This window comes from Acomys minous (assembly GCF_964271855.1).
Source record: "Acomys minous genome assembly, chromosome: 4".
In the NCBI taxonomy this organism is placed as follows: Eukaryota; Metazoa; Chordata; class Mammalia; order Rodentia; family Muridae; genus Acomys; species Acomys minous.
This window is the reverse complement of record NC_140486.1, coordinates 112352339-112376377: the sequence shown is the minus strand read 5'-3', so window position 1 is coordinate 112376377 and position 24039 is coordinate 112352339. Positions and strand designations below refer to the sequence as shown.

The 24039-nt window shown below is 46.1% G+C and overlaps 2 protein-coding genes across 9 annotated transcripts in view; one reads left to right on the top strand and one right to left on the bottom strand.

Annotated features, from left to right (window-relative positions):
* Positions 1 to 6188: 6188 nt before the first annotated feature.
* LOC311596360 (UDP-glucuronosyltransferase 1A6) overlaps positions 6189 to 24039 on the bottom strand; it is a 111057-nt gene continuing 93206 nt past the window's right edge. For 7 of the 8 annotated variants that reach the window (XM_084779695.1, XM_084779696.1, XM_084779694.1 and 4 more), the window contains 4 exons: positions 11098 to 11229; positions 10400 to 10487; positions 9935 to 10154; positions 6189 to 6660 (listed from right to left, as the gene is read on the bottom strand). In XM_084779695.1, coding sequence (XP_084635821.1) covers positions 6363 to 6660; positions 9935 to 10154; positions 10400 to 10487; positions 11098 to 11229 — 738 coding nt within the window. In that variant the 3' untranslated portion in view covers positions 6189 to 6362. Of the gene's footprint in view, positions 6661 to 9934; positions 10155 to 10399; positions 10488 to 11097; positions 11230 to 13464; positions 14350 to 24039 lie in introns of those variants that run through there. The other variant, XM_084779689.1, reaches the window with a different exon arrangement.
* LOC311595656 (dnaJ homolog subfamily B member 3) lies at positions 20182 to 21221 on the top strand. Its single transcript, XM_084778584.1, has one exon. The coding sequence runs from the start codon at positions 20266 to 20268 to the stop codon at positions 20989 to 20991; it is 726 nt and encodes a 241-aa protein (XP_084634710.1). The 5' UTR covers positions 20182 to 20265; the 3' UTR covers positions 20992 to 21221.

Genomic DNA, 24039 nt, shown 5'->3' with positions numbered 1-24039 from the left:
TTTTTTTTTACCTGCATATAATATCTGTGCAATATATGAGAGCCTAGTACCCATGGAGCTCAGAAGAGGGCAATGGATGACCTGGAACTGTAGTTAAAGATGTTTGTGAGCCACCATGTGGGTACTGCAAATTGAACCCGGGTACACTGTAAGAGCCACCAGCACTCTTAACATTCAAGCTGTCTCCCCAGCACTGGGATAATTTCTTGATTAATGAATGATGATAGAGGGTCTAGGCCACTGTGGGCAGTGCCGCTCCTAGAAAGGTGGTTCTGGGCTATATTTTTTAAAAAAGTGTATTGAGAAAGGCATGAGAACAAGTCTGTGAGCAGCATTCCTCCGTGGCCTCTGCTTTAGCTCCTGTGTCAGCGTTCCTCCTGCCTTGCCTTCCTTTAATTGACTGTGATTGGGATGTACAAGCAAAATAAAGTCTTTTCTCCCCAAGTTGCTTTTGTTCATGGTGATCATCACAACATTAGAAAGCAAACCAGGACAGAGTTCCTCCTGCCCTGCTTGCTCACTTCTGACGTCAGGAAGCACCATCCCATTTCTACTCCATGGTATTCAGAGGGTTAAAAAAAAAAAACCAAACGAGTTCCAGGCTGGAGATATGGCTCTGTGAGTAGCAGTACACACTGCATAAGGACAAGAGCCCTTGTTTGAATCCCTAGCACCCACATAAAATGCCAGTTGTGACTGTATGCATGTTTGTAACTTCAGCTTTGGGGAGGGGAGATGGTGACTCTGGGGAGATCAGTGGCTGGCCAGCTCGCCAAAACAGGAAACTTCAGGTTCAGTGAAAGACTCTGCCTTGAGGAAAGAAGATAAAAAGTGTCATAGCAGGATACCCAGCATCCTTTTATGGCCTCCTCACACATGTGCACAGTCATGTACACCTGCTCACACATGTACACACACACACACACACACACACACACACACACACACATTGAATGAATTCCCTGCACTCCACAACAAACACATCTTTCCCATAAAAGCCCTGCACTGTTCTTCATCCTGGCCTTTGGAGACATATTAGTCAACATAAAACAAATAGAAAGACAGCTGTTCCATACCTCCTCCATCTCCCCACTGGGCCTTCTCATCACCTCCAGTGATCTCTCAAGTCACATGTTTCAGGCCCCTCAAAAAATCATATATGTTGCCTACATGCCTACCAGGTTCAGCTAAGCGTGTTTTCTATCGCCCATGTTGGATGCATCACTAGAGCATGCCTTTGCCCTCTGGGATCTTCAGACACGATACACAAACAAGTCATGGATTAGAACTAGAAGTATATGTGTCCGCAATTGCTGTGTAACAAATATTTTCAAAATTCAATGTCTGTAACAACAAACTATTGCCATCTACAGGTCACCTAGCTGGGTTGGGTCACGTCTAGCTATGTACAAGTGGAGTCATTTACGCTAAGGGCGTTGTCAGTGAAGACGCAGGTGGTGAGGGGCCATGCAGCAGGGCTCACACAGGCAGTGCTCATGGCAATGCAGCAGGATCCAAGAGAATGAGGAGAAATGAGAGGGTCTGGGGGGCTCAACTGGGAACTGGCACCGATTCCTTCTGTCCGTGGAGGCAAGTCAGGGCTCCAAGGACAAGCATATGCCTTGCCTTAAAGGGAAGGAAGCATTTGAAAGTCATACTGAAAGGACATAACTATCAGGTGGATGGAGATCAGGGCTTTTAAAATGACGTACAGCATGGGTGTGCAAAACATGGCAAGAAGTGAAAGGCCTAAGCTGGAGAGGTGGCTCAGCGGTTAAAAGCACTTACTGCTTTTGCAGCGGACCTGAGTTTGATTCTCAGTACCTTCATGAAGGCTCACAAGCAGTTGAGCTCCTGTTCTAGAGGATCTGACGCCCTCTTCTGGCCTCCACAGGCACCTGCACACACATGGTGCACACACATGTGCTGGTACTCACACACATAAAAATACTTTCTAAAAGCAAAACGTCCTTTAATCAATTTTCTATAAAAAACACTAGGACAATTAGGCTGGTGAGGAATTAGTAGGATATGTTGGTTTTCCAAGCCCCCCCCAAAATCCTTTTTTCCTTTTTTTAATTATGGTAATGATTTTAGATTCACATGTAATCCATTCTTTTGTGTTGCTACTCCATTAAGCTTTCCACCTTTGCCTTTTTGGGTAGTAAATTAGGAGCTAAGAAATGAACCTAAATGTATAGGTCATATAAATCTCCTACTTATCAGTTAATTGCTTCCTCTACTTCCTTACAGTAACATGAGGATAATGTAGAGCGAAAACTGGCACCAAGAGTGAAATCATTACTCTCCAAAGGCTGGAAGAACTGTTGGAATTGATTAATGGGAAAAGTTGGAAAAGAATGCTAGAGGAAGCTTACAATGCTGTAAGATTGAGCATTATGGGTAATCTGGAGGAAGACTCAGAAGAATTTGGTTATTCTATGATTATGAACTGAGCCCTTGAAGAAAGATGGCCTTAGAGATACCAGGCTAATAAGGCCTTATGTTGATCCATCTGGAGATGAATTTTGTGCTGGGTGGGACATAAAGATCCAGTTTCACTCTTCTACCTACAGGTGTCCAGTTTTACCAGCATCATTTGTAGACAGTGCTGTCTTTCCTCCAATATGTATTGTTGGTTTCTTTTCGTGTGGATGTACATCTGTCCCATCGTTCAAGGTGTCATAATGCCAGGACCACGCTGCTCTTGTTTCTATAGCTCTGTACTATTAACTAAATCTGGAAGGGTTATTCTTTCCACAGTATGTTTATTGTTCAAGTTGTTTCAGCTATCCTGGATCTTTGGGTTTCCCTATAAAATTTAAGATTAGTTTTTTTAATTTCTGTAAAGAACTGCATTGGAAATTTGATGGATTGCAACAAATCTGTAGATGGCTTTTAGTGAAATGGCTATGTTCTCAATATTAATCCTGCCAATCTGTAACCATAAGGAGTCCTCCCATCTCCCATTCTCTTTTCAGGATATTAAGTGTTCGTTATATGAGTCTTATGCTCCCTTGGTTAGATTTATTCCAAGATATTTTTGAGACTATTGTGAACGGAACTATTTTCCTGATTTCGTTCTTCCTTGGTATGTTTTTCACTTGTATATTTGGAGCTGTTGGCCACTGAGATTCTTCTGGACCCCCAAATATTACTGGCTGTTGCCAATGCTCTTAATTATGTTCCAGAACTTGATGGTAAGGCACTATTGTTGACAGCACCACATACTTGAGTCACAGAACACAAAGAACTCAGGCTGGAACTCTTCCAGGAGCTTCATTCCTTCTGGCTAGTTTTCATAGTGATGGAAGGTTCTATCCACATCACCAGAGCAAATGATTACCAATTCTACCTGAATTATGGACACTGTGAACTACAGTGATGACTGGTCAGGCAAAGCATGCTCACTGGCACAATAGTGGCATGTGTGTTATGGGAGTAACCCAGCACTCTCTGAATGAAATTAAGGCCTACTCCATAAGCCGAAACTTATACCTGGCATTAATTCTGGGTCCAAGATCCTGTGTCCAGACAGGTCACAGTTCTAAGAAAAAACCTGCTACTGTTGTTCCGGTAAATGGGCACAGCATTAAACTTGTTCCTAACGATGTACTGCTCTGCTCTGCTCATAGATTAGTGGATCTCTCAACCCTCACCAGAGAAGCTTCCTTTCGTGGTAGATGATAATAACACAATGACACACAGCTGGTCAAGATGCAGTGACTAAGAGACTTTAGAAGGCTCAGCCACACAGAGGACATCTATATCGTACAGCCTCCTTCCAGGGCTTGGGGGCTACTTTAGAAGGGGGTAACAAAGATTGTAGGAGTCAGAGGTGATGGCTGACTACAAGAAAACGGTGTTTCCTGGACACAGCAGGACAGTTTCACACTCGAGTTCAAAGCAGTCAAGAGAGCATGCACGAGACCTGTGCAAGCTCAAGCCAGACAAGGTCTGTTTCGAAGCTTTTCTAGCACAGAATGGTTCCAGGAAAGAGATCCAGGGTACTTTATGTTCCCATAGTTACTCAGGTTTCATTTCTCTGCATGCTGCCACCAGCCTTCATTCCATATTTGCTGGCAAAAGACTGAAATGCCATCCATGGGATGCTGTTTTTGCAGTTATGCAGATTGCAAGTTATGGGGGTCATGGAGACTCCCACCAGATCTCAAAACTTGGGGAACCAGGCAGAGCTGTCCAGCCAGATCTGAACACCCAGTGCAGTGATAAGTAATGGAGCTGAGGGAGAGAAGCCAAAGCCATAATGAAGACCCAAGGAAGGAAGAGATGCCACCAACCTGCCACAGCTGTAAGGGAAAGATCCAGGAAGTGTGAAAAACCGTTTGATATGGAAGACACAGGGGATGCAACCTCTGGAAATGACCATGCCCTTTGGGAGGCTACATGCCATCACAGTGTTCCCCCGATACCAGACAAAGATCTTTGGTGTTAGATGCTTCCCCTTTTCTTGTTTTGGGGATGTGCTTTTTTTTATTTCTCCATGACTCCATTTCCAAATAGGGAATATTTACTTTATGCCTGACTTTCACTGATTTTGTATGTGATTTGATTTTTGTTTTGTTTTAGGTTTTGTTTGGTTTTGTCTTGATGAGAATGTGGACTTGGGCTTCCTATGCTACAACAGCAGACTTTGGTACTGATTAGACATAGAAGTAATCCATTATTCTCACTATTATTTTGTTTGTTTTGTTTTTTTCAAAATCGGGTTTCTCTGTGTAGCCCTGGCTGTCTTGGAACTTCCTCTGTGGACCAGGCTGGCCTCCAACTCAGAGACCTGCCTGACTCTGCCTCTTGGTATTGAGGCCTGACATTAACCCGTATTTTAACTGTGAAGTGGACATGAACTTTTGGGGTCAGGTAGGGCCTATTGGGGAGACCTTAGGTAACTGGGGATTTTCCTCAAAGAATATTGTGATGCTGCAGACTCCACCCTCTGTTCCTGGTTCAAGAAATAATTCCTGGTTTGCTCATGCATGTACTCCTGCTATGACATGCCACGTCCGGCTACATTCACAGAGCCGAGGCAGGATAACCTTTAAACCGCTATGCTTATAAGCTAAACAACCCTTTTCTCTCTGTAAGTTACTTTCCTCGGGTATTTCATTACACCACTGCACAACTGACCAGTGCAGAATGCCACAAAACCCTCAGGCATATCTGGCATATCTACAATGCTTTAGGTATATTTTTCAAAACAATAGCCATGTTGCTAAGCTTTCTGTTACTGTAACAAGTACCTGAGATGTAGCAACTCATGAGCAAAGGCTTATTTTGGGCTAGCTATAGAAGTTCCCATCCCTGTTCATGTGGCCATGTTGCCTTGGGACCTGTGCGAGATAGAAGAACACTCAGGGAGAGTGTCCCTGTAGCTTCCTGTTTTGTGATATCAAAGGGACAAAAAGAAAGTGTCTGCAACCCAACATCCCCTTCAAAGAAACTCCTGCGCCCAAGACCTAACTTCTTCCCCCTGGAACCCCCTCTTAATGGTTGCACAACATCAGCAAATGCACTTTTGGAAGATTCAAAAGCAAAACTGTGGAAACAACTGTAGTTATTAACGAGCAATGTAGTTACAGGTGATTCTTTTCTTGAGCATGTATGTACACGCGTGTAACTCTCTTCTGGTTTTCGAGCTCTGTGTCATGGTCATGTACTACATTTACAATGAAAGGATACACTTTGACAACAAATAAATATAACATCAATGAAGAGGAAAACAACAAATACAATTTATATGAATTTATTAAGATCTTTGTTTGGGAAACATTACAGAAGTCATACTTGCCTAAGAATATGCTTTGGTTTTCATCAAATTCAGACTTGCTTCACATGAGCAACAATTATCATCCCAAACAGAGCACCAGCAGTGTCATAGCCTCACCTTCCCCCCACTCCCCATGGCTACAAAGGCCGTGCCACCCACAATGCTTGTTGAGAATGACAAAGAATGCCAGGGAGTCGGGAAAGCCATGGCAGTCTGAGAACCCAGGTGAGCAAGCCATCAGCCAGAGTGAGAGTGGAAAGTGTGGGGCTGTCGATGAAGGCAGAGTGCCAAACTTTCGGTAAGTTACCAACAGACAGCAAGCCTTGTCCACACTGAAGATACTGGAGAAGCAGGTCACATATTCCAGTACCTTCCCTGACTGGTGTGGCCAGCAGTTAGATTGTTTTTGGTTTTTTTTTTTTAATGGTTTGGGTGTGTAACGTACGCCAAATTATTTCCCTAATAAAAACAAAATGAACTTAACACTGATTCTGTTTTCAAGTTTCAAACTGATTGGATAATGGACCAATACTTTCCACCCACTTATCAATGAATGGGTCTTAGCACCCATTTATCAATGGGTCTTAGATTTGTGTGATTTCCTAACTTGCTTCTTCCCCCCAAAGCATTTCCGGCAGCCATAGGCACAACATTTAAAGACAATGAAGACCACTGTCAACACGATGGCCAGGAGGAAGCCAATCACATCCAAGGAGTGGTACTGGTACCAGGTAAGGTCATGGGCAGCAGGACGCAGGTGTGGAGCCCCCTTGTGCCTCATCACGAACTCCACCCAGAACACAGCCAGATCCAGAGGCTCTATAGGACGGTCCTTGTGAAGGCTGGAGAGGCGCATGATGTTCTCCTTATAGCTGGACACAAAGCAGGTGTTAGTGCCTGGGAACACCCATGTCACAGACAGCATCCCCCTTAGCCTTGACTCCAGTTAAGCAGAGAAGCATGTTTCCATTGTAGCCAGAAAAGAACACCACACACACACACACACACACACACACACACACACACACACACACACACACACACATTCAATATTCTTTACCTCTAAAGAGGAGGAGAGAGAGATGGTGGAAGGAAGGAAGAGGGGGAGGAAAAGAAAGGAAAGCAAAACTGGGGGGGAAACCCCATTATTTTGTAAATATTTAAACATCATTCCTGCTTTTTGCCTTTTAATGATTTCTTTATATTCTACTTTCTTAATGGTGAAAAGAAGTTGAAGAATAACCAACTACAGATGAAAGAGTAGTGTGGTTTGAATGTCATGCCCACAAGCTCGTGTGTGTGTGTGTGTGTGTGTGTGTGTGTGTGTGTGTGTGTGTGTGTGAACTTTGATCCTCAATGTGAAGGTACAGAGAGGTGGTGGAAACTTGAGGAGGTAAATAGCCACTGAGAGGGATGGTGGCCTTTGTCCCCGAGCTGGAATCTGTCACTGTGAGAACAGGCTGTGATCAAGCAGTGATGTCACTTGGGTTCTGTCTCTTGCACACACACACATCCTTTGAACCTCCAGGTTTCTACCATGTGGAGAGGCAGCAGGTGAACATTAACAGATGCAGCTGCCCCCTGTAGGGTTCCCAACAACTTCTAGAACTGTGAGCCAAATAAACTTTAGCCCTTCATAAATCATGCAATTCTGGGTATTCTGTTATTGCAACAGAAAACAGACTAAGGCAATGTGCCTAAAACTTTTTCTTTGTCGCTGCTTTTTATTTATTTTTATTAGCTCTCTGAGAATTTCATTCAGTGCGTTTTGATCGTCTTCACACTCCTTCCCCCAGTTCCTACCAGATAAATCTCCCCTATCCACTCAACTTTGTATCTCGTTTTATTGTTTTTAGTTTTTTAAAAATGAGTTGGTATGTTTTTACTTTAATGGTTGCAATTTCGAGATCACAAACTTTTAGCTCCATATCCCTTCCCAGATCGACTTCTTAAACCACGGGCTACAGCAGTGGTTCTCAAGCTGTGGGTCACAACCTCCTTGGGGGTTGAATAACCATTTTATAGGAGTCACTTAAGACCAATGGGAAACACAGATATCTATATTACAATTCATAACATTAGCAAAATGACAGTTATGAAGAAACAACAAAAACAATTTTATGGTTGGAAGTCGCTACAACAGGAGGAGCTGCCTTAAAGGGTCGCAGCATTAGGAGGGTTGAGAGCCACTGGCCTACAGGGACACAGGCAAAAGCCACATCTGGAGAGTGATGGAAGAGACTACCCTGTCCTGAGGAGGACCTGAGTGTTATTGATTCAAGAGTGCTGTGTACAAAATCAGCAGGCTGGCTGAGAACAAATAAGTGCTGTTGCCCCAGTTCTAAAAACTAGGACTTGATGGAATTGCCAAGCTGTAATCGCAGCGTAAAAGTAGAGTACATCAAGCAGTTTGCTCTTTCTTGACAACTGACCAAAACATAAACACAGCTTTGAGATGCCAAGTAGCTTTTAGATGTTTCAGAAAACAAGCAAAGGCCCACAGCAGTTCCCAGCACAAAGCCAAGGCCAAGCAGGATGCCCTCAAGAAGCAGATTAACAGGAACACCCACTTGTGTCCCACAGCCTGTCCCCTACAGCTCACATCAGACTGTTCTTGGCAGTCTTTGGAGTCTGTTATAAAAAAAATCACAGCTGCCCAGTGAAGGTTGGTTCATGCACCTAACGTACCCTAAGGGCTGCTGTTTCTGTCTTTGCGGTGACCCCTGAGAGTGAGGGATTCTCCCAACAGTCAACAGTTCCACAGTGCCTAAAACTTTTTTATGTTCATAAGTATGCCACACTCTATTGTTGGGTTAAATCTACCACTGGCCATCTTTTCTTCTTATAAAATTTTGTGGTATTGCCTTTAAGGTTTTTTTGTTTTTGTTTTTGTTTTTGTTTTTCCCTTAGTTTTTTGAGACAAGGTCTCTCTGCGTAGCCTTGGCTGTCCTAGACTCGCTCTGTAGACCAGGCTGGCCTCGAACTCACAGCAATCTGCCTGCCTCTGCCTCCCAAGTGCTGGGATTAAAGGCGCGTGCCACCACGCCCGGCTCTTATTTTTATTTTTTATTGTGTTAGTGTGTGTGTGTGTGTTAGTGTGTGTGTGTGTGTGTGTGTGTGTGTGTGTACACATGAGTTCAGTGCCCATGGAGGCCAGAAGGGAGCATTGGATTCCCCCAGAGCTGGGAAACAAACTAAAGTTCTATGGAACAGCACCAAGTGCTCTTAACTGCTGAGCCCCAGCTCCACCTCCCCACCTTATAAATTGTTGTCTGGGGGTTTTTATTGGTTTTTTTTTGTTTGTGTGTGTTTGGTTGGTTTTGTCTTAAGACAGATTCTTGCTATGTAGCTCCCACTAGCCTGGATATAGCTTTGAACCCTTCTTGAACTTGGAGCAATCCACTTGTCTGTTACCAAAGTGCTGGGATTACAAGTATCTGTCACAGTACTGGTCTTTCGCATAGTTTTTGAGCAAAATAGTTCCAGTAACCTTGACAACAATGCACTAAATTTCAAGTAGAGACAAAGTGATCTCATAGGGAGTGTGTGTGTGTGCGTGTGTGTGTGTGTGTGTGTGTGTGTGTGTGTGTGTGTGTGTACATTTATACATTCATTCAAAGGCCACAAGACAATGTTTTGCCCTGTCACTCTACATGTTTTTTCTTTGAGACAGTCTCTCACTGGATCCGGATCTAGGCTGGTAGCTAGCAAGTCCCATGGATTCTCCTGCCTCTACCTTCCACTGTGCTACAGCCTGGCTTTTCACATAAGCCCTGGGGGGCTGAACTCAGTCCTCAGGCTTTCTTGCACAGCAAGTGCTCTTACCCACAAAGCCATCTCTCCAGCACCGCCTCCACACATCTCTCCTTTCAGGCTCTTAGAGGTGAGGTGCCTACTATGGCGACATTATTTTTATTTGAAGATATAAAATCTAAGGAAGCTAAACATTTTAACGAATTCTACGACAAACTATAAAGCCATTTTGCAAGTAGTAATAACCCCCACATTATCTTGTGTACAAATCTAGATTTTCATAAATTTGTTGTTGTGCTGTTGTGTTGGTTGTAAATTCTGTAGACACAAATACAAGTAATTTTTTGTTGGTTTTTTGTTTGTTTGTTTTTGTTTTCCTCTTCTGTCACTTACCTCTTGTCATTGATGACAGTTTTCAGGGCATTTTCTAAATCATCAGCAGTCATTTCAAGGACATTCAGGGTCACCCCGGCTCCTCGAGTCTCCATGCGCTTGGCATTGTCCATCTGATCACCAAACAAGGGCATCATCACCATTGGGACTCCATTGCATATTCCTTCATAAATACCATGGGAGCCGGAGTGTGTGATGAACGCGCGAGTCTTTGGGTGACCTGCGAAGGACAACAGAGAGGGACACTGGGTTCTCCAGCCTGACAACGTCTGGATTCTGAAAATACCCCAAGGACTTTTATCTACATGTGACCATTGTAGAAGGCTCAGACCTTCTGTGTGTGTGTGTGTGTGTGTGTGTGTGTGTGTGTGTGTGTGTGTGTGTGTGAGATATGCATGTTATGTGTCTGTTGTTTCCTTCATTTAACCCTGGCTTGACTCTACATACCAGATGCTGCCAACCTACCAAGCAGATCATTCTGGGGTAGCCACTTGACAAGGATCGTGTTCTTCGCAAGATTCGATGGTCTAGTTCCAGTGTAGCGCCACAGGACCTTGCAGGGACAAAAAGCACACCATTTAATACAAGAACACAATGTGATTTTTTTTTTAAATCGCTATACTGAAAAGGCCAGTCCTTTGGGTGAGAACAACTATTGCCTCTGCATGGTGAGAGGTTTGGTGCATAGTCGGTCCCTGGAGCTCAGGTGCAATATTGTATCTTGATGCTGACTTGAGTGTGAAAATCCACCAAGCCAGGCACTCACGATTTCTTCCCTTTTCTGAACTACAAAGGGAAACTTTCTTACCAAGGCAAGTGGATGCAGAACTATCCAAGCTGGAACAAACAAAACAAAATTCTTTTGGAGAAACAGTCTTCATTGATACGGAAAAAAAAAAAAACAATAATATGCTTATTTTTAACCAAATTCTCCCTAACACTTTGGAGTTTCCTAGAGAAAATGAGAAATCTGAATGAGGCAGCCCATGGTGTGGGAATACCTGAATGAAATTGCAAATATCATCATCATCATAATAATGAATAACAACCTTGTGGAATGGCAGAGGATTTCCAGGCCCCAGATTTCTACATTTAGACCCCTATGTCTGGAGTTAGAGCTCTCATGAAAACAGATACGAAGGAGTCGTACAGAACCATCTTACCGTCTGAGGAATTCTGCCCAAAGCCTCAGCGATTTCCATGGCTTTCTTCTCTGGAATCTCGGAGACCATGGAGCCCAAAGAGAAAACCACGATGCCATGCTCTCCAGAGGCATTGACATAGGCTTCAAACTCCTAGAGCAAGGAGAAGAAATTTCCAAGTCATCTCTTGCTTCTCGCAGTTAGTGGTAACTGAACACAATAGGTTACAAAGTTAGATACTTTCCTCCTGTGGAAGTCAGTGAAGCCGTGTGCGCAATAGACAAAAGTCACCACGGCAACTCTGTCTCCACCTCCCCTGTCAATTCAGGAGGATGTCTTGCTTACAGATTTATCTGTAGGGTTCCCTGGAGATGCAGAATCCAGGCAATGTGCTGATTTCCCATAATAGCAGAGGCACATACATGAGTGTTCATACACATGAACATGCACCCATGAACACAACACACATCTGTATATGTATTCCCACCTGGAGCTCCATACAGGAAACAGACACTAAGTGGCATGGCAGTCCTCTCCACACTGAACATTATTAATAAGCTAAACAACCTCCACGAGTCTCTCAGATGGATTCAGATGTTTCCAAAAAACACGGAAGCATTAACATGATGGTGTGATGTAACAGGTCAAGGAACACAAAGAGTATTAATGTGATGTGTAATGTGACAGGTTGCCCACAGTACTTTAATTACCAAAATCTAAATATCCTTGGGCAAACCACGCCCTGATCCCCCTACATGTAAGATAGAGAGAGACTTCTACCAAGCTCTGTCCTGAACACATCAGGATCCTGTACCTTGGGCAGCCTTCCCGGAGGAACACACCTCTCCAAGCCACCTGAGGGCCAGGCTCCGGCAGTTCCCTGCATCATCAGAGCAGCACCACCTTGATCTCACACACTGGGCTCATCTAAAGAGTCAGAGAGGCCAGAGCAGGCTTGTCTGCCACTGCCCAAGAGCATCCTGGAGTTGGTTGCTCTGAAGCCTTTCTTCCCTAGGATCACATCGCAGTTTTCTTCCCTCCCCATGACCTTCTTTCTTGGTGACAGCTCACATCCTAGCATCCTTTGCTTTCCTTCTGCCTCCAGTTAGCACATAGCCCACCTACATTCTAGAACCTTTGCTCCTTCAAGATGCACGGAATCCTAATGGAAAGAGTATCATCTGTTTTCCCCTTCTGCATGCCCTCCCACGCCTACACTGCAGCAGGTAGTATTTGATTAGTACAAAATCAGATCCGTAGGGTAATAAACATCCACTGTCAGATAGCAGAATTTAACTAAGGCTTAACTGACATGCAAGTTTGTGTACAGAGGCCAAGAGAGTAAGCAAGCCACAGAGGCAGGAAGGACAATGACTCTGTATCAACTTTTGTGGATTCAACAAAGGCCAATGCTCTCTACTTGGCACAGTATGCCCTAAACTTTGCCACAACACCACAGTCCTCGGGGCAGCCAAACAGTGAGGCAACATGTTAACTGCAAATAACCTTTGATCACTGACTTATTTCTTTATAAACATGATAAATACTTCAAAAGAAAGGTCTTCTCTCTGGGACACACTTCCCCTTCTCCGCCCCCACCCCCCAGCTGATGAGACCTTTAGATATCTCCTATATTCTACCGAAAGCTGCGTGGTGAGTTCGATGCTCCGAACAAAACATCTTTTGCTTTCCCAGAATCGATTTGTCGGAAGCCTTTCACTTGAGCCAGGCACAAGTACTTGGAGCCCGTCTTCCTCTATGCTCGGTCTCCCCCCTCAGTGTCTTTATATAGCTGGCCTCCCTGATCTTCTATCGGCTATTTCCTTTAGACCCAATCTCTGAATTGTTCTCTTTCACCAAGATTGTCTTGTTCAGAGAGATGACACCTTGCTGTACTGGAAGCAGGATCGTGGGATCGACCTTCCTGTTAAGAGTATCTAGACATTAGAACTTTACCCAGGACCATCAAGGCAGTGTCTCCTGTCAGGATCTATAAAAAACCAATTGCATCAGACTGGAGCTACCAACGCCTAAATCAAGAGCACTAGTTCCAATTGAGGGCAAGCTTCATAGCACACAGCTCCCTTTCTCTGAGAAGTATCCCAAACATGGCAGGTCTTCTGACAGTTAATGTTGGTTGCATTAAATTGAATTCCACAGGGGAAAAATGCCCAAGATATGTTCTCCCAGAATACTGTACACAAAGAGGTAAGTCAGAGAGGATGCCAAAGACAGACAAATTCAAGACTGGGAGACACAGGGGTTAGAAGTAAACAGAGAGCACTTGAAATAATCCCAGCATGCTCACTGGGCTCAGCATGTTACCTATGGGAAGCTTCTTTACCCCCAAATAACACAGGCATGGAAAGACTCCCCTCAAATACACACCTGGGATATGGGCTTTTTAGGAAGGCAGTTTATCCCACCAATAAAAACCATATTGGGCATGATGGGCCTGGGGTATTCTTTCACAAAGTCATTTCTCATCAGCCAGATAGATGCAGGGCTCAGAAGATCCTTGACAGTCACCTCTTTCTGCAAGATTTGTGAGGCAAGTGACGCATAGGGCAAATAAACCACGTTGCACAGAGAGTTCTGTGACAATGCAATGAGCATGTTTTTCACTCGCTCCAGGAAATTCATGTGGTCCGAGTTTAAAGACATACTCAAGGGCACATAGGATAGTGGAACAGGGCATTGGGTAGCTGCCAAATCCAGGCCGCATGGCAATCCATTTAAGAAGTATACAGCAGGCAGAGCCAGGTACTGGGCCACAATGGAGCCACAAGGAAGGAAAGGGTCAGTCAGCAGAGCATCAAAGTGGCTTTCCTCCAGAGAGGCCATGAACTCAGCATTGTGCAGTAGGTGGGAACAGCCGGACAGGAGCATAGCGGAGTCTCTTTTTACTTTCTTGTATGTTTTGACCACACGCAGCAGAAAAGGATCTTGCTCAAAGACATTCCGCCCAAGTTCCACAAAAGAAGTTTCCATGTCTTCCTTTTGGAATGGCACTGGGTACTTCTTCAAAGTGTAAAACGCTTCTTCTTTTATAAGTATCGAGGCTTCGGGCGCTATGACCACTATCTCGTGCCCCTTCTGCTGGAGCTGCTGAGTAACCCCAAGCATGCTCAGCCAGTGGCTGCCATCCATCGGAAACACTAACAGCTTCCCAGCGTGGGACACAGAGGGACCGAACACACACAACAGAAGGCACGGGAGGAGCAGAAGGCAACAGGAGCTCCAGCACAGTACAGTCATGGCACCTCTCCCACTGCTGCTGCCAGATCTACTCAAGCCAGCTGCTCATGGCTCAGGTTAATGTTTGATTTGGGCCCCGTGACTAAAGCTGTAAGTCAACTGACAGAGACCACAGAACATTTGCCTTCCAGGACAAGGAGGGCGGAGCTTTACTGAGTTCCTTAATAAGTTAACTGCAAGTTGAACTGCCGTTGAGCTGACTGCAAGTCCTTCCTTGAATCACATTTTTTTTTGAGTGAATATATTGAGCCAACAATCTCTGGACATTTTGGACTCATTAAGTTAGCATTTGTATGGGTTCCAAAAGGATTTGCAGAGAGGAAAAAGGGCTACGACATGCCAAAGAATAACATCTTTCCAAGAAAAAGTTCCAATTAACTGAAAGTTACTCAGGAAGTCTTTTAGGAAAAAAAAAGAGGATTGTGCTGAAATCCACTTTTGTCCATGGGAGTGCCCCCTCCATTCACTCAAGGTTCCTCTTAACCACTTCCATTGTTTTAAAAAGTGTGTGTGTGTGTGTGTGTGTGTGTGTGGTATAGGCCAGAAGGTAACCTTGGGTGTTGTTTCTTAGAGGCTATATATGTGGTGTTTGAGGCAGGCTCTTTCATTGGAGTGGAGCCCACAGTTAAGCTTAACAAGGAGGCCACCGAGCTAAGAAATGTCCCTTTCTCTAGTTCCCCAGTGTTGGGATTACAAGCATGCCCAACTGTTTCCAGCATTTTCATGTGGCTTCTGGGGCTTGAACTCAGGTCCTTATGCTTGGTGAGCACTTTAATAACTGAGCTGTCTTCTCATCCCCTGTCACTGTTTTTCACTTCATCTCTAGTGAATCTAATATGGTGTTGGGTCTCAAGACTACAGCTAAGACAAGCATAGAAGAATGTCCTGCCTTTCCAGGACTTAAGCTTTATCAAGAGGGACAGACCCATGGCTCAAGCTGATAAATCAAGCCTTTTGAGAGTACTAATGAATGAAACCAGCCTGGTTTAGAGAAAGATTAAAAAGGCAATTTCACATGAGTCTGTGGGCAAAAGTCCTCTCCAAGAGTTCCCTCAGAAAGACAGTGAGAAAAAAATATATTTCCATTGGGGTTTGGCTGGTGCTATGTATTCTAATGCTAATTATAGACCCCCATGATCTGGTTGCCGCCCAGCCTGGCACAGTCTCATTCTACACTTGTCCTTCTTGTGTAAACCTTGCTCCACCTAATTTAAAGTGACTGGTTAATACAAAATGATCAATCTTGGGGTTTGGTAGAAGAAAAGGAGGTGGAGTTTGGGGTTTGAAGGGTGGGATTGAGGGACCAGAAGGTGAGGGAGATGGAGGGAAGGAAGCAAGATAGGATTGGAGGAAAAAGAAAAAAAAGATAAGCACCTTGGGTTAGCATGGGAAGAGAACACATGGCTGCATCAGTGTGGACGGAGGAGATGGAAACCTTTAGCAAGTATGTATGGGTTACGGTTGGGTGGTGGCCCAAGTAGAAATTATTAGAAGCAGATGGCATGGGATGGGGGCTGGTAGGTATGGAAGGTAGTTTAAGAAATTAATATCTGCCCTGGTCCCGGTGAATCAAGGCTATTCTAAAATACAATAGGTGTCTGTGTCTTTATTGATTAATTGTGGATTAGAAAATACCCCCGTAATTACTATAGCCTAATAATAAATACTTATCAGGCCATATTTTTAAATTAATCACAACATATTCCAAACAGAAAATCAAAATAGATAAGCACCAGCTAGTATAATTGTGCTCATCACACTGTCCTGAGATAAAGGGGAAATTCTGATGATTAAATTGAAGGTAACAACGTCAGATGTGTACTATGTGCCAAGTGTTGTCACTCTGAACACTCAGCAACACATCATATCCCATAGAACTGTCCCATAAAAGCAGATGGCATTTCCCTCATTTTACAAACATACTGAGGCTGACAGAAGCAAAGTCATTTGCCAGCATCCTTGGCAGAGCTAAGATACAGGCCCTGGATGTTGGTACCCAAAGCTTGCACTCTTAACAACTTTCATTCTCCAGTTGTACCCAGGCATATCCCCAGCAGAAATTTCCACCTAGTTAGAAGTTGAACGGGAAGTTGTGATCCTCAGGTTATGACCCCACCATGATAAATGACGAAAAGACAGAAAGGAGGGCTTTGAGTCTAAGGAGGTGTTCAAACAGCACTGTCTAGGGCCCTTGGAAACTAAGGGAAGAACTGTTGAACAGAAATGCCTCCCAAAGTGGGCAACCAGAGGCTGGCAGAACTCAGCCTTGGATTCTTTCTGGGGATCCACTGATGTCTTATACAGTCCCAGGAAGAAAGCCCCGATCCCAGTATTTGGCCACGGTACTGGTCCTGCCTGCATGGACTACGCTGGGAAGACCAAAGAGCAACTTCACTTTAAAGCTTTGGTGCTCTAGGGAGCACTGTTCCTGTTCTGGCACTTAAAGTCCCTTTTTCCTGTGCCTTCACTTTTTCTCAACAGAATTCCAGTTTTGCTTGCGTTTTTGCAAGAATGCCTCTCTCTCTCTCTCTCTCTCTCTCTCTCTCTCTCTCTCTCTCTCTCTCTCTCTCTCTCACACACACACACACACACACACACACACACACACACGCACATATGCACACACACCATGCATACATGCACTCTGAACTAGCTTTGTAGACCAGGCTGGCCTCAAACTCACAGCAATCTGCCTGCCTCTGCCTCCCAAGGGCTAGGATTAAAGGCATGTGCCATCACTGCCCGGTGCACTCTGAACTCTGAAGTCCTCCCCCACACTCAATCACCCTTAAGTCTCCATAAGCAGTAAAGGTGTAGCAATGCCTTTGTTTTTGCTGTGCTTTTTACTGCAATTCCAAAGCTCACAGTCCAAGTTAAACTTTAGGATCAGTAATCCTTAGTAGAACCCTTTGTAAGAACTCACCTGCCGCTTATATGGAGCAGAGATCCTATAAACACTATAATAATTTTATGACTCTGTGTTCCTGTCATCACTCAGAACCTTGAGTTTTGCTTTTATTTATTTATTTATTTTTTTGTTTTCAATTTTCATGGTGCTGGAGATAGAACCCGGGGCCATATGTAAAGCAGGCAGTGTGCTGAGTCATGGCCAGCGAACACTGCTCACTGATCTAAATGCAAGGAAACCTATATTTTCTTATGGCCAATGAGGAGAACAATTTCAAAGATATGACAGGCCTGCCCTGGGGCAAGGCTAATCCCTTCCTTCACCAGTATGAATGGAACATGTGGATTCTGCTGTGTTGGGTGCTATGTTAAATGCTGGAGCCAAAACCCAAATGACCAATGGCCACTGCCAAACAATTACAGAGCACATCAAGATGTGCCCTGATGGCTGAGAAAACACAGGGCAGAGCAGTAATGAGGTCTTGCTGTGGAGTCCCTTGAAGAATGCAGTGTCTTTGAAAAGTCCCATGGAGCCGAGCGGTGGTAGTGCATGCCTTTAATTCTAGCACTCAGGAAGCAGAGGCAGTGGATCCCTGTGAGTTCAAGGCCAGCCTGGTCTACAATTTGAGTCCAGGACAGCCAAGGCAACACAGAGAAACTCTGTCTCAAAAAACCAAGAGAGAGAGGCGGGGGGGGGGGGGAGGGAGAGAGAGAGAGAAAGAGAGAAAGTCCCATGGGAGGGGTTTCTTTTTAAGTTGGAGCTAAAAGTTAATATACCCCTCTATGGGACCCCTAGCCCCTTTGGTAAGGATGGAGGTTGATACTAAACAAAGTACATTAGCTCACCATCCTCCTGTGGATCAGGCCTCTAGAGGAAAAAGCAGTTTTCTGTAAATATGTGCGGCCTTTTTCTCTGACCTGCCTTTCAGCATATAGAAGTTCACACACACAGATGTCCATGTGCTAGACCAATCATAAACAGATGGATTCCTCATGGCAGGCTTTCAGTTTTAGAAGCACCATCTCAAGCCGGGGACCAGTGCATAGTTATACATTCCCTAACCGGCTTTCTACAAATGCCATCTACTTTTACTATGAGCCCAAATACTTAAGCCAAGTGCTCAGCCTCTCAGACCCAGTTCCCACGGTCCTATTTCAGAACTGCAGCCCCTATGCTGTCCCTCCATCTCATTATATCAGTTTGCCCATTGTATTATCCCACACCATCACTGCCTCTGGTGCTTTGGTCAACAGCTCCATAGGACCTACAAGAAAACCTCAAATCCTTTAGCTTTGCTCCTTCTTAGACCCTGGGTCATGTTTTGAATATTATTCTTTCTTTCTAGTTCCTCTGATTAGACAAATCCATCTGCCTTTCATCCTAATCAGGATTTTATTACTGCTTACTTCATGTTTACTAAGTGCCAGGCCTATAGAGGTTCAAGTTCAGTCACTGGGTGTAACATAAACTCATATGACTGTTCTGGGCACTAGTACTTCTGGTTAGACCTAGTATCCTTCATGATAGAGTCCTTCAAAGTTCACTGGTTAACCATTTCCCTTTGGAACTAAGTAACCTTGATAGATGCATGTTGCCTCACAACTGATAAAATAAGGTAACACCATGTTTTTTTAAAGGGGGGGGGCAAGGGAAAGGAGATAATACACGTATCAAGGTTACCATGTATCAAGGTTAGAAGGAAAGCCTTAGTCATGATACAACAGTATTAGTGGAAACAAGATCATTTCGCCTGCAGTACTACCAAAACCAGCCCAAAGTTCCAATTATTTTTGTTCAGAACAACGATGGCTCTCCAACTGTTGCCTAAGGAGCCCTGAGGATCTGCCAGGGGAATTTTACAAAGTTAAAAATCATTCTATCAACAGGGATACTGACTCTTTAAGATCTCACTTTCTCATAAGCATACGGTGGAGTTTTTCTGGAATCACAGTAGATGGGATGCAGAAGACGCCAGCTCACTTAAGTCCAATGCTAGAGTGGTTTGAAGGATATAAATATTCACCACCTTTCTGAGTTTTTGCTTTGAAAAAGTTTTCTCATAAGAACACAACATATGGCCGGGAGTAGTGGCGCTCGCCTTTAATCCCAGCACTCGGGAGGCAGAGGCAGACGGATCGCTGTGAGTTTGAGGCCTGGCTAGTCTACAAAGAGAGTCTAGGACAGCCAAGGCTACACAAAGAAACCCTGTCTCGGGGGGAAAAAAAACCACGATGTACGTTAATGTGCAGCTAAGAGATATGCTTTTTTTTTCATTGCTCTGCTTTCTCGTGTGACCTGAATGGAACGCAGGACCCAATATAAATGAAAACAAAGGGGCCTGCAGCCAGAATGTTTAAGAAAGTCAGTCCTTCACAAACCACTGTCCTTCAGATCAGGGTCGGATAAAACCCACTCCCGTCAACCTTCTGTCTTCTTGCCTGGCTGATGGGAAGCTGATTTGGGACAGGGCACAGAAACTCATTTTTAAAAGCCAGCTATGTGAAGCACACTTGTAAACCCGCAATGGGCATCACTGCAAGTTCAAGGCCAGCCTGAACTGCGAAGAGAAGGGCAGGCAGCAGCGGGAGCAAGGGAGAGGAGAGAAAGGAAAGGTAGGGAGGAAGAAGAAGAGAGGGAGAAAATAAGAGAAGAGAGGATGGAAAGGAAGAGTAAGGGGAAAGGAATGGGAAAAGAAGGAAAGGAGAGAAGTTTTGGGGGAGAGAAGAAGAAAGGATGTAGTACTTTTCTATGGCGGCCATAGTCACCGCCCTTTCTCCCCTAAATTGTGCTCTGATCTTCAGACCAGACCGATAAACCAATCACCAAGGTAAGGCTGCATCACTAAGCACCATTGGGAGTAGAACCAACAGCTGGTGCCCTCCATTCTGATAGGCTGAGGCGTCTGCCGCCTCCACCAATGAGAGGCGCCTTCGTCACAAGAGCTTGCGGCGCCGGCTGGTTAGCGGGCATTCAGCAGCTGCCAGCCGCGCTGCAGCGCCGAGGCCGCGGGCCGGCCAGCCGCCATGGTGGACTACTACGAGGTGCTGGGCGTGCCACGGCAGGCCTCGGCTGAGGCCATCCGCAAGGCGTACCGCAAGCTGGCGCTCAAGTGGCACCCGGACAAGAACCCCGAGCACAAGGAGGAGGCCGAGAGGCGCTTCAAGCAGGTGGCGCAAGCCTACGAGGTCCTATCGGACGCCCGCAGGCGCGATGTGTACGACCGCTGCGGCGAAGCAGGCGAGGTGGGCGGCGGCGGCGCGGCCGGCAGCCCGTTCCAGGACGCCTTCCAGTACGTCTTCTCCTTCCGAGACCCAGCCGAGGTCTTCAGGGAGTTCTTCGGGGGGCGCGACCCCTTCTCCTTCAGCTTCTTCGGAGACCCTCTTGAGAACTTCTTTGAGGATCGGCGGAGCTCCCGGGGAAACAGAAACCGAGGGGCAGTCCCCTTCTCTGCCTCCTTCACAGACTTCCCAGGGTTTGGGGGTAGCTTCGCTTCCTTAGATACGGGATTCACATCCTTCGGTTCTCCTGGAAACTCGGGCCTTTCTTCTTTCTCCATGTCCTGTGGCGGTGGGGCGGCAGGCAACTACAAGTCGGTGTCAACCTCCACCGAAATAATCAATGGCAAAAAGATCACCACCAAAAGAATCGTCGAGAATGGCCAAGAAAGGGTGGAAGTGGAAGAAGATGGAGAGTTAAAGTCCTTGATAATTAATGGCAAAGAACAGTTGCTTCGCATCGATACTCAGTAAAGACATAAAGTGTGTTTTAAGGACTATCAGGACTTTTTTTTTTTTTTCTCTAAAACCGTTTTCAAGGGAACTCTACTTTCAGAACAGCTGTATTTAAGACACTATATGCAATTCGTGCTGTTGCCTCTTCTTATTGTTGGGACCACAGGGATAGGAGCTCTCTTGGTCTTTATGCCTGTTGTAAATATCTGTATGCTGTAGGCACTTATTAAACTTAATCCTGAGGCAGACGGCTGTTATCTCCTAGTGCTAGGAAATACTGTTCACAGCATCTAAAACCACACAATGTCCATTTTGTTGAAAGTTCAGCCTGGAGAGCTATCTGTGAGACATTTAGCTCCACTTCCCCATGTGGACACTGCGGTGAAAGATACACGAATATTGAATCTTTCGTTCAAATTGGGGGGGGAAAAAGGCTTTCAGTTTACCTAAAATCATGTGGTATAGGAACTGTAAGACCCCCTCCCCTGTGCACCCGACATAGCAAGCATAGCAGCAGTAACGCTATCTTGCAAGGCAAGACTAGAATAATAGGTTCCCGGGGTAAGATAAGGCCTGGGGCTCAGATGAAAGCGTGCTTGTCCTTGTCAAACAAGATATTTATAGTCGGCCATCTGGCCCAGGGAGTGGGCAAACTCCCCTGTTCCCATCCGATGACCGGGCTATAACCTCGCCTCATTTAAATTTACCAATCAGAGCCCTGTAACTATGCTTTTTCGCTTCTGTAACCGAGCTTCCCGCCAAAATCCCTATAAAAGGACCCCCTAAAAACTCGCTGGGCGCGCCAGCCTCTCCGGAGACTGAAACGCCCGGGTACCCGTCCCCTTAATAATAAAGCCTCTTGCTTGTTGCAGCCGAAGCCTTGGTCTCGTTGGTTCTTGGTGGGGGTCTCCACGTTAAGACCGCCGTGTCGGGGGTCTTACATTTGGAGGTTCCACCGAGATCGAGACCCCCGCCCGGGGACCATCGACCCAAATTCGGGAGGTAAGCCTTTGTCTTTGTGCCGGCCGGCTTTGTCGTTGTTGTCTTGTTGTCATTTCGTCTTTGTTCATCGTTACGTGTCTCGGTGTTTGCGCAGACTCTCTGAATCTGGCAAGGAGAGGAGGAGCTGACGGGCTCTCAGACTCCTCCCTTGTGCCCGTGGGAGACGGTCCCATCGGGATTCCGTAGGGACTTTCCGTCCCATCCGAATCTGGGGCCCCCGGCCCATCTGAGAGGCTATTCGCCTCATCTGGGAGACAGGGAAAAGTCCGGACCCCCTGCGTCTCCAACCTCCGTTTTGGCGCAAGCGTCCCGCGCAAGCTGTTTTTTGGTCTTTTGCGTCTAGATTTCCTCTGTTGTGTTTCGTTTTGTGTTTTTGGTACCATGGGTCAGACTCTTGTCACCCCGCTAACCCTTACTTTGCAGCATTTCAAAGAAGTCCGTGCCATTGCGCACAAAGTGTCAGTAGAAGTCCGCAAGGGCAGATGGAAAAGTCTTTGTTCTGCTAAATGGCCTACGCTTTATACCGGGTGGCCACAAGATGGCACTTTTAACCTTTCTCTCATTCTACAGATCAAGTCCAAAATTATAGATCCTGGACCACACGGTCATCCGGACCAGGTCCCCTACATAATGACTTGGGAATCTCTCGTTCGTGACCCTCCTCCATGGGTCAGACCTTTCCTCGTTCAGCCCTCTCCTTTTCCCCACCTCTCTTACCACGCCCGCCTTAGAACAGCTCAACCCTGGGCGCATGCTCCTCTCGCCGCGGCGGGGCGGGCACCGCCAATCCGGGCTTTTAGGGAGGTGCGAGAATTTAGCGACGGTCCCTGGGATTTCCCCGAGGCTAAGGCGAGCCCTCCTTTTGTATGAATTACTCTCTGCTCCGGCCCGGGGGTGGGGCGGCGAGGAGCTGGCCAGGAGGGCGTCCGAAATCTATCCTTTTCCTTCCTGACTCCGCTGCCAAGACTGTATCGAGATCCGGGTGTCCCTTCCCACGGAGGCTACCTCCCGACGTCAGTCCCACTATCCCCCTGCTCGCCTCCCGCCTCCCTTGCTCCTCTAACCGGGAGGAGCACAATGCTGGGGACCCTTCACGGCCTCAGAACCCAAGGGCTCTGCAGCGGCTTCCCCTGGGGCTGGTCTCTATATTGCGCCGCCGCCACCTGATTGCTCCAGACCTGCGCCCACCCTGACGCTCCCGCCGCAGCGACCGAGGCCTCACCAATGGCCGGCCGACTCCGCAGCCGGCGCGAGGTTCCACCCCAGACCTCTCAGGCCTTCCCCCTTCGGGCTGGCACGGGTGGCCAGGTACAATATTGGCCGTTTTCCGCCTCAGATCTTTATAACTGGAAAAATAATAACCCTTCTTTTTCTAAGGACCCCTCCCGGCTAACCTCCCTTATTGAGTCCATTCTAGTCACCCATCAACCCACTTGGGATGATTGTCAACAGCTTCTACAGACGCTCCTTACCTCTGAGAAAAAGCAGCGCGTCCTTCTGGAGGCACGCAAAAGCGTCCCAGGAGCTAATGGGCGGCCTACCCAGCTGCCAAATGAGATAGCCAGTGCCTTCCCCTTGGAACGACCCGACTGGGACTTCAATACTGAGGAAGGTAGGGCCCACCTACGCCTTTATCGTCAGCTGCTTATAGCGGGTCTCCAAAAAGCCGCCAGGCGGCCCACCAATTTGGCCCAGGTTAAGATGGTTACTCAAAAAGCAGATGAGACGCCGTCAGCTTTCCTTGAGCGTCTAAAAGAAGCTTATAGGGTCTATACTCCATATGACCCTGAAGACCCTCTCCAGGCCACCACCCTAGCCATGTCCTTGTCTGACAATCTGCCCCAGATATCAGATGCAAATTAGAGAGATTGAAAAAAGAAGCGGAAGAGAGGGAAAATGCTAGAGATAAAAAGAGACATAGAGAAATGAGTAGACTTTTGGCCACCGTAGTTTCAGGACGCCAGGATAGTCAGGGCCAGGGAGAACGGAGAAAAACCCCTGTGGATAAGGACCAATGTGCCTATTGTAAGGAGAGAGGTCACTGGGTACGGGACTGTCCCAGGC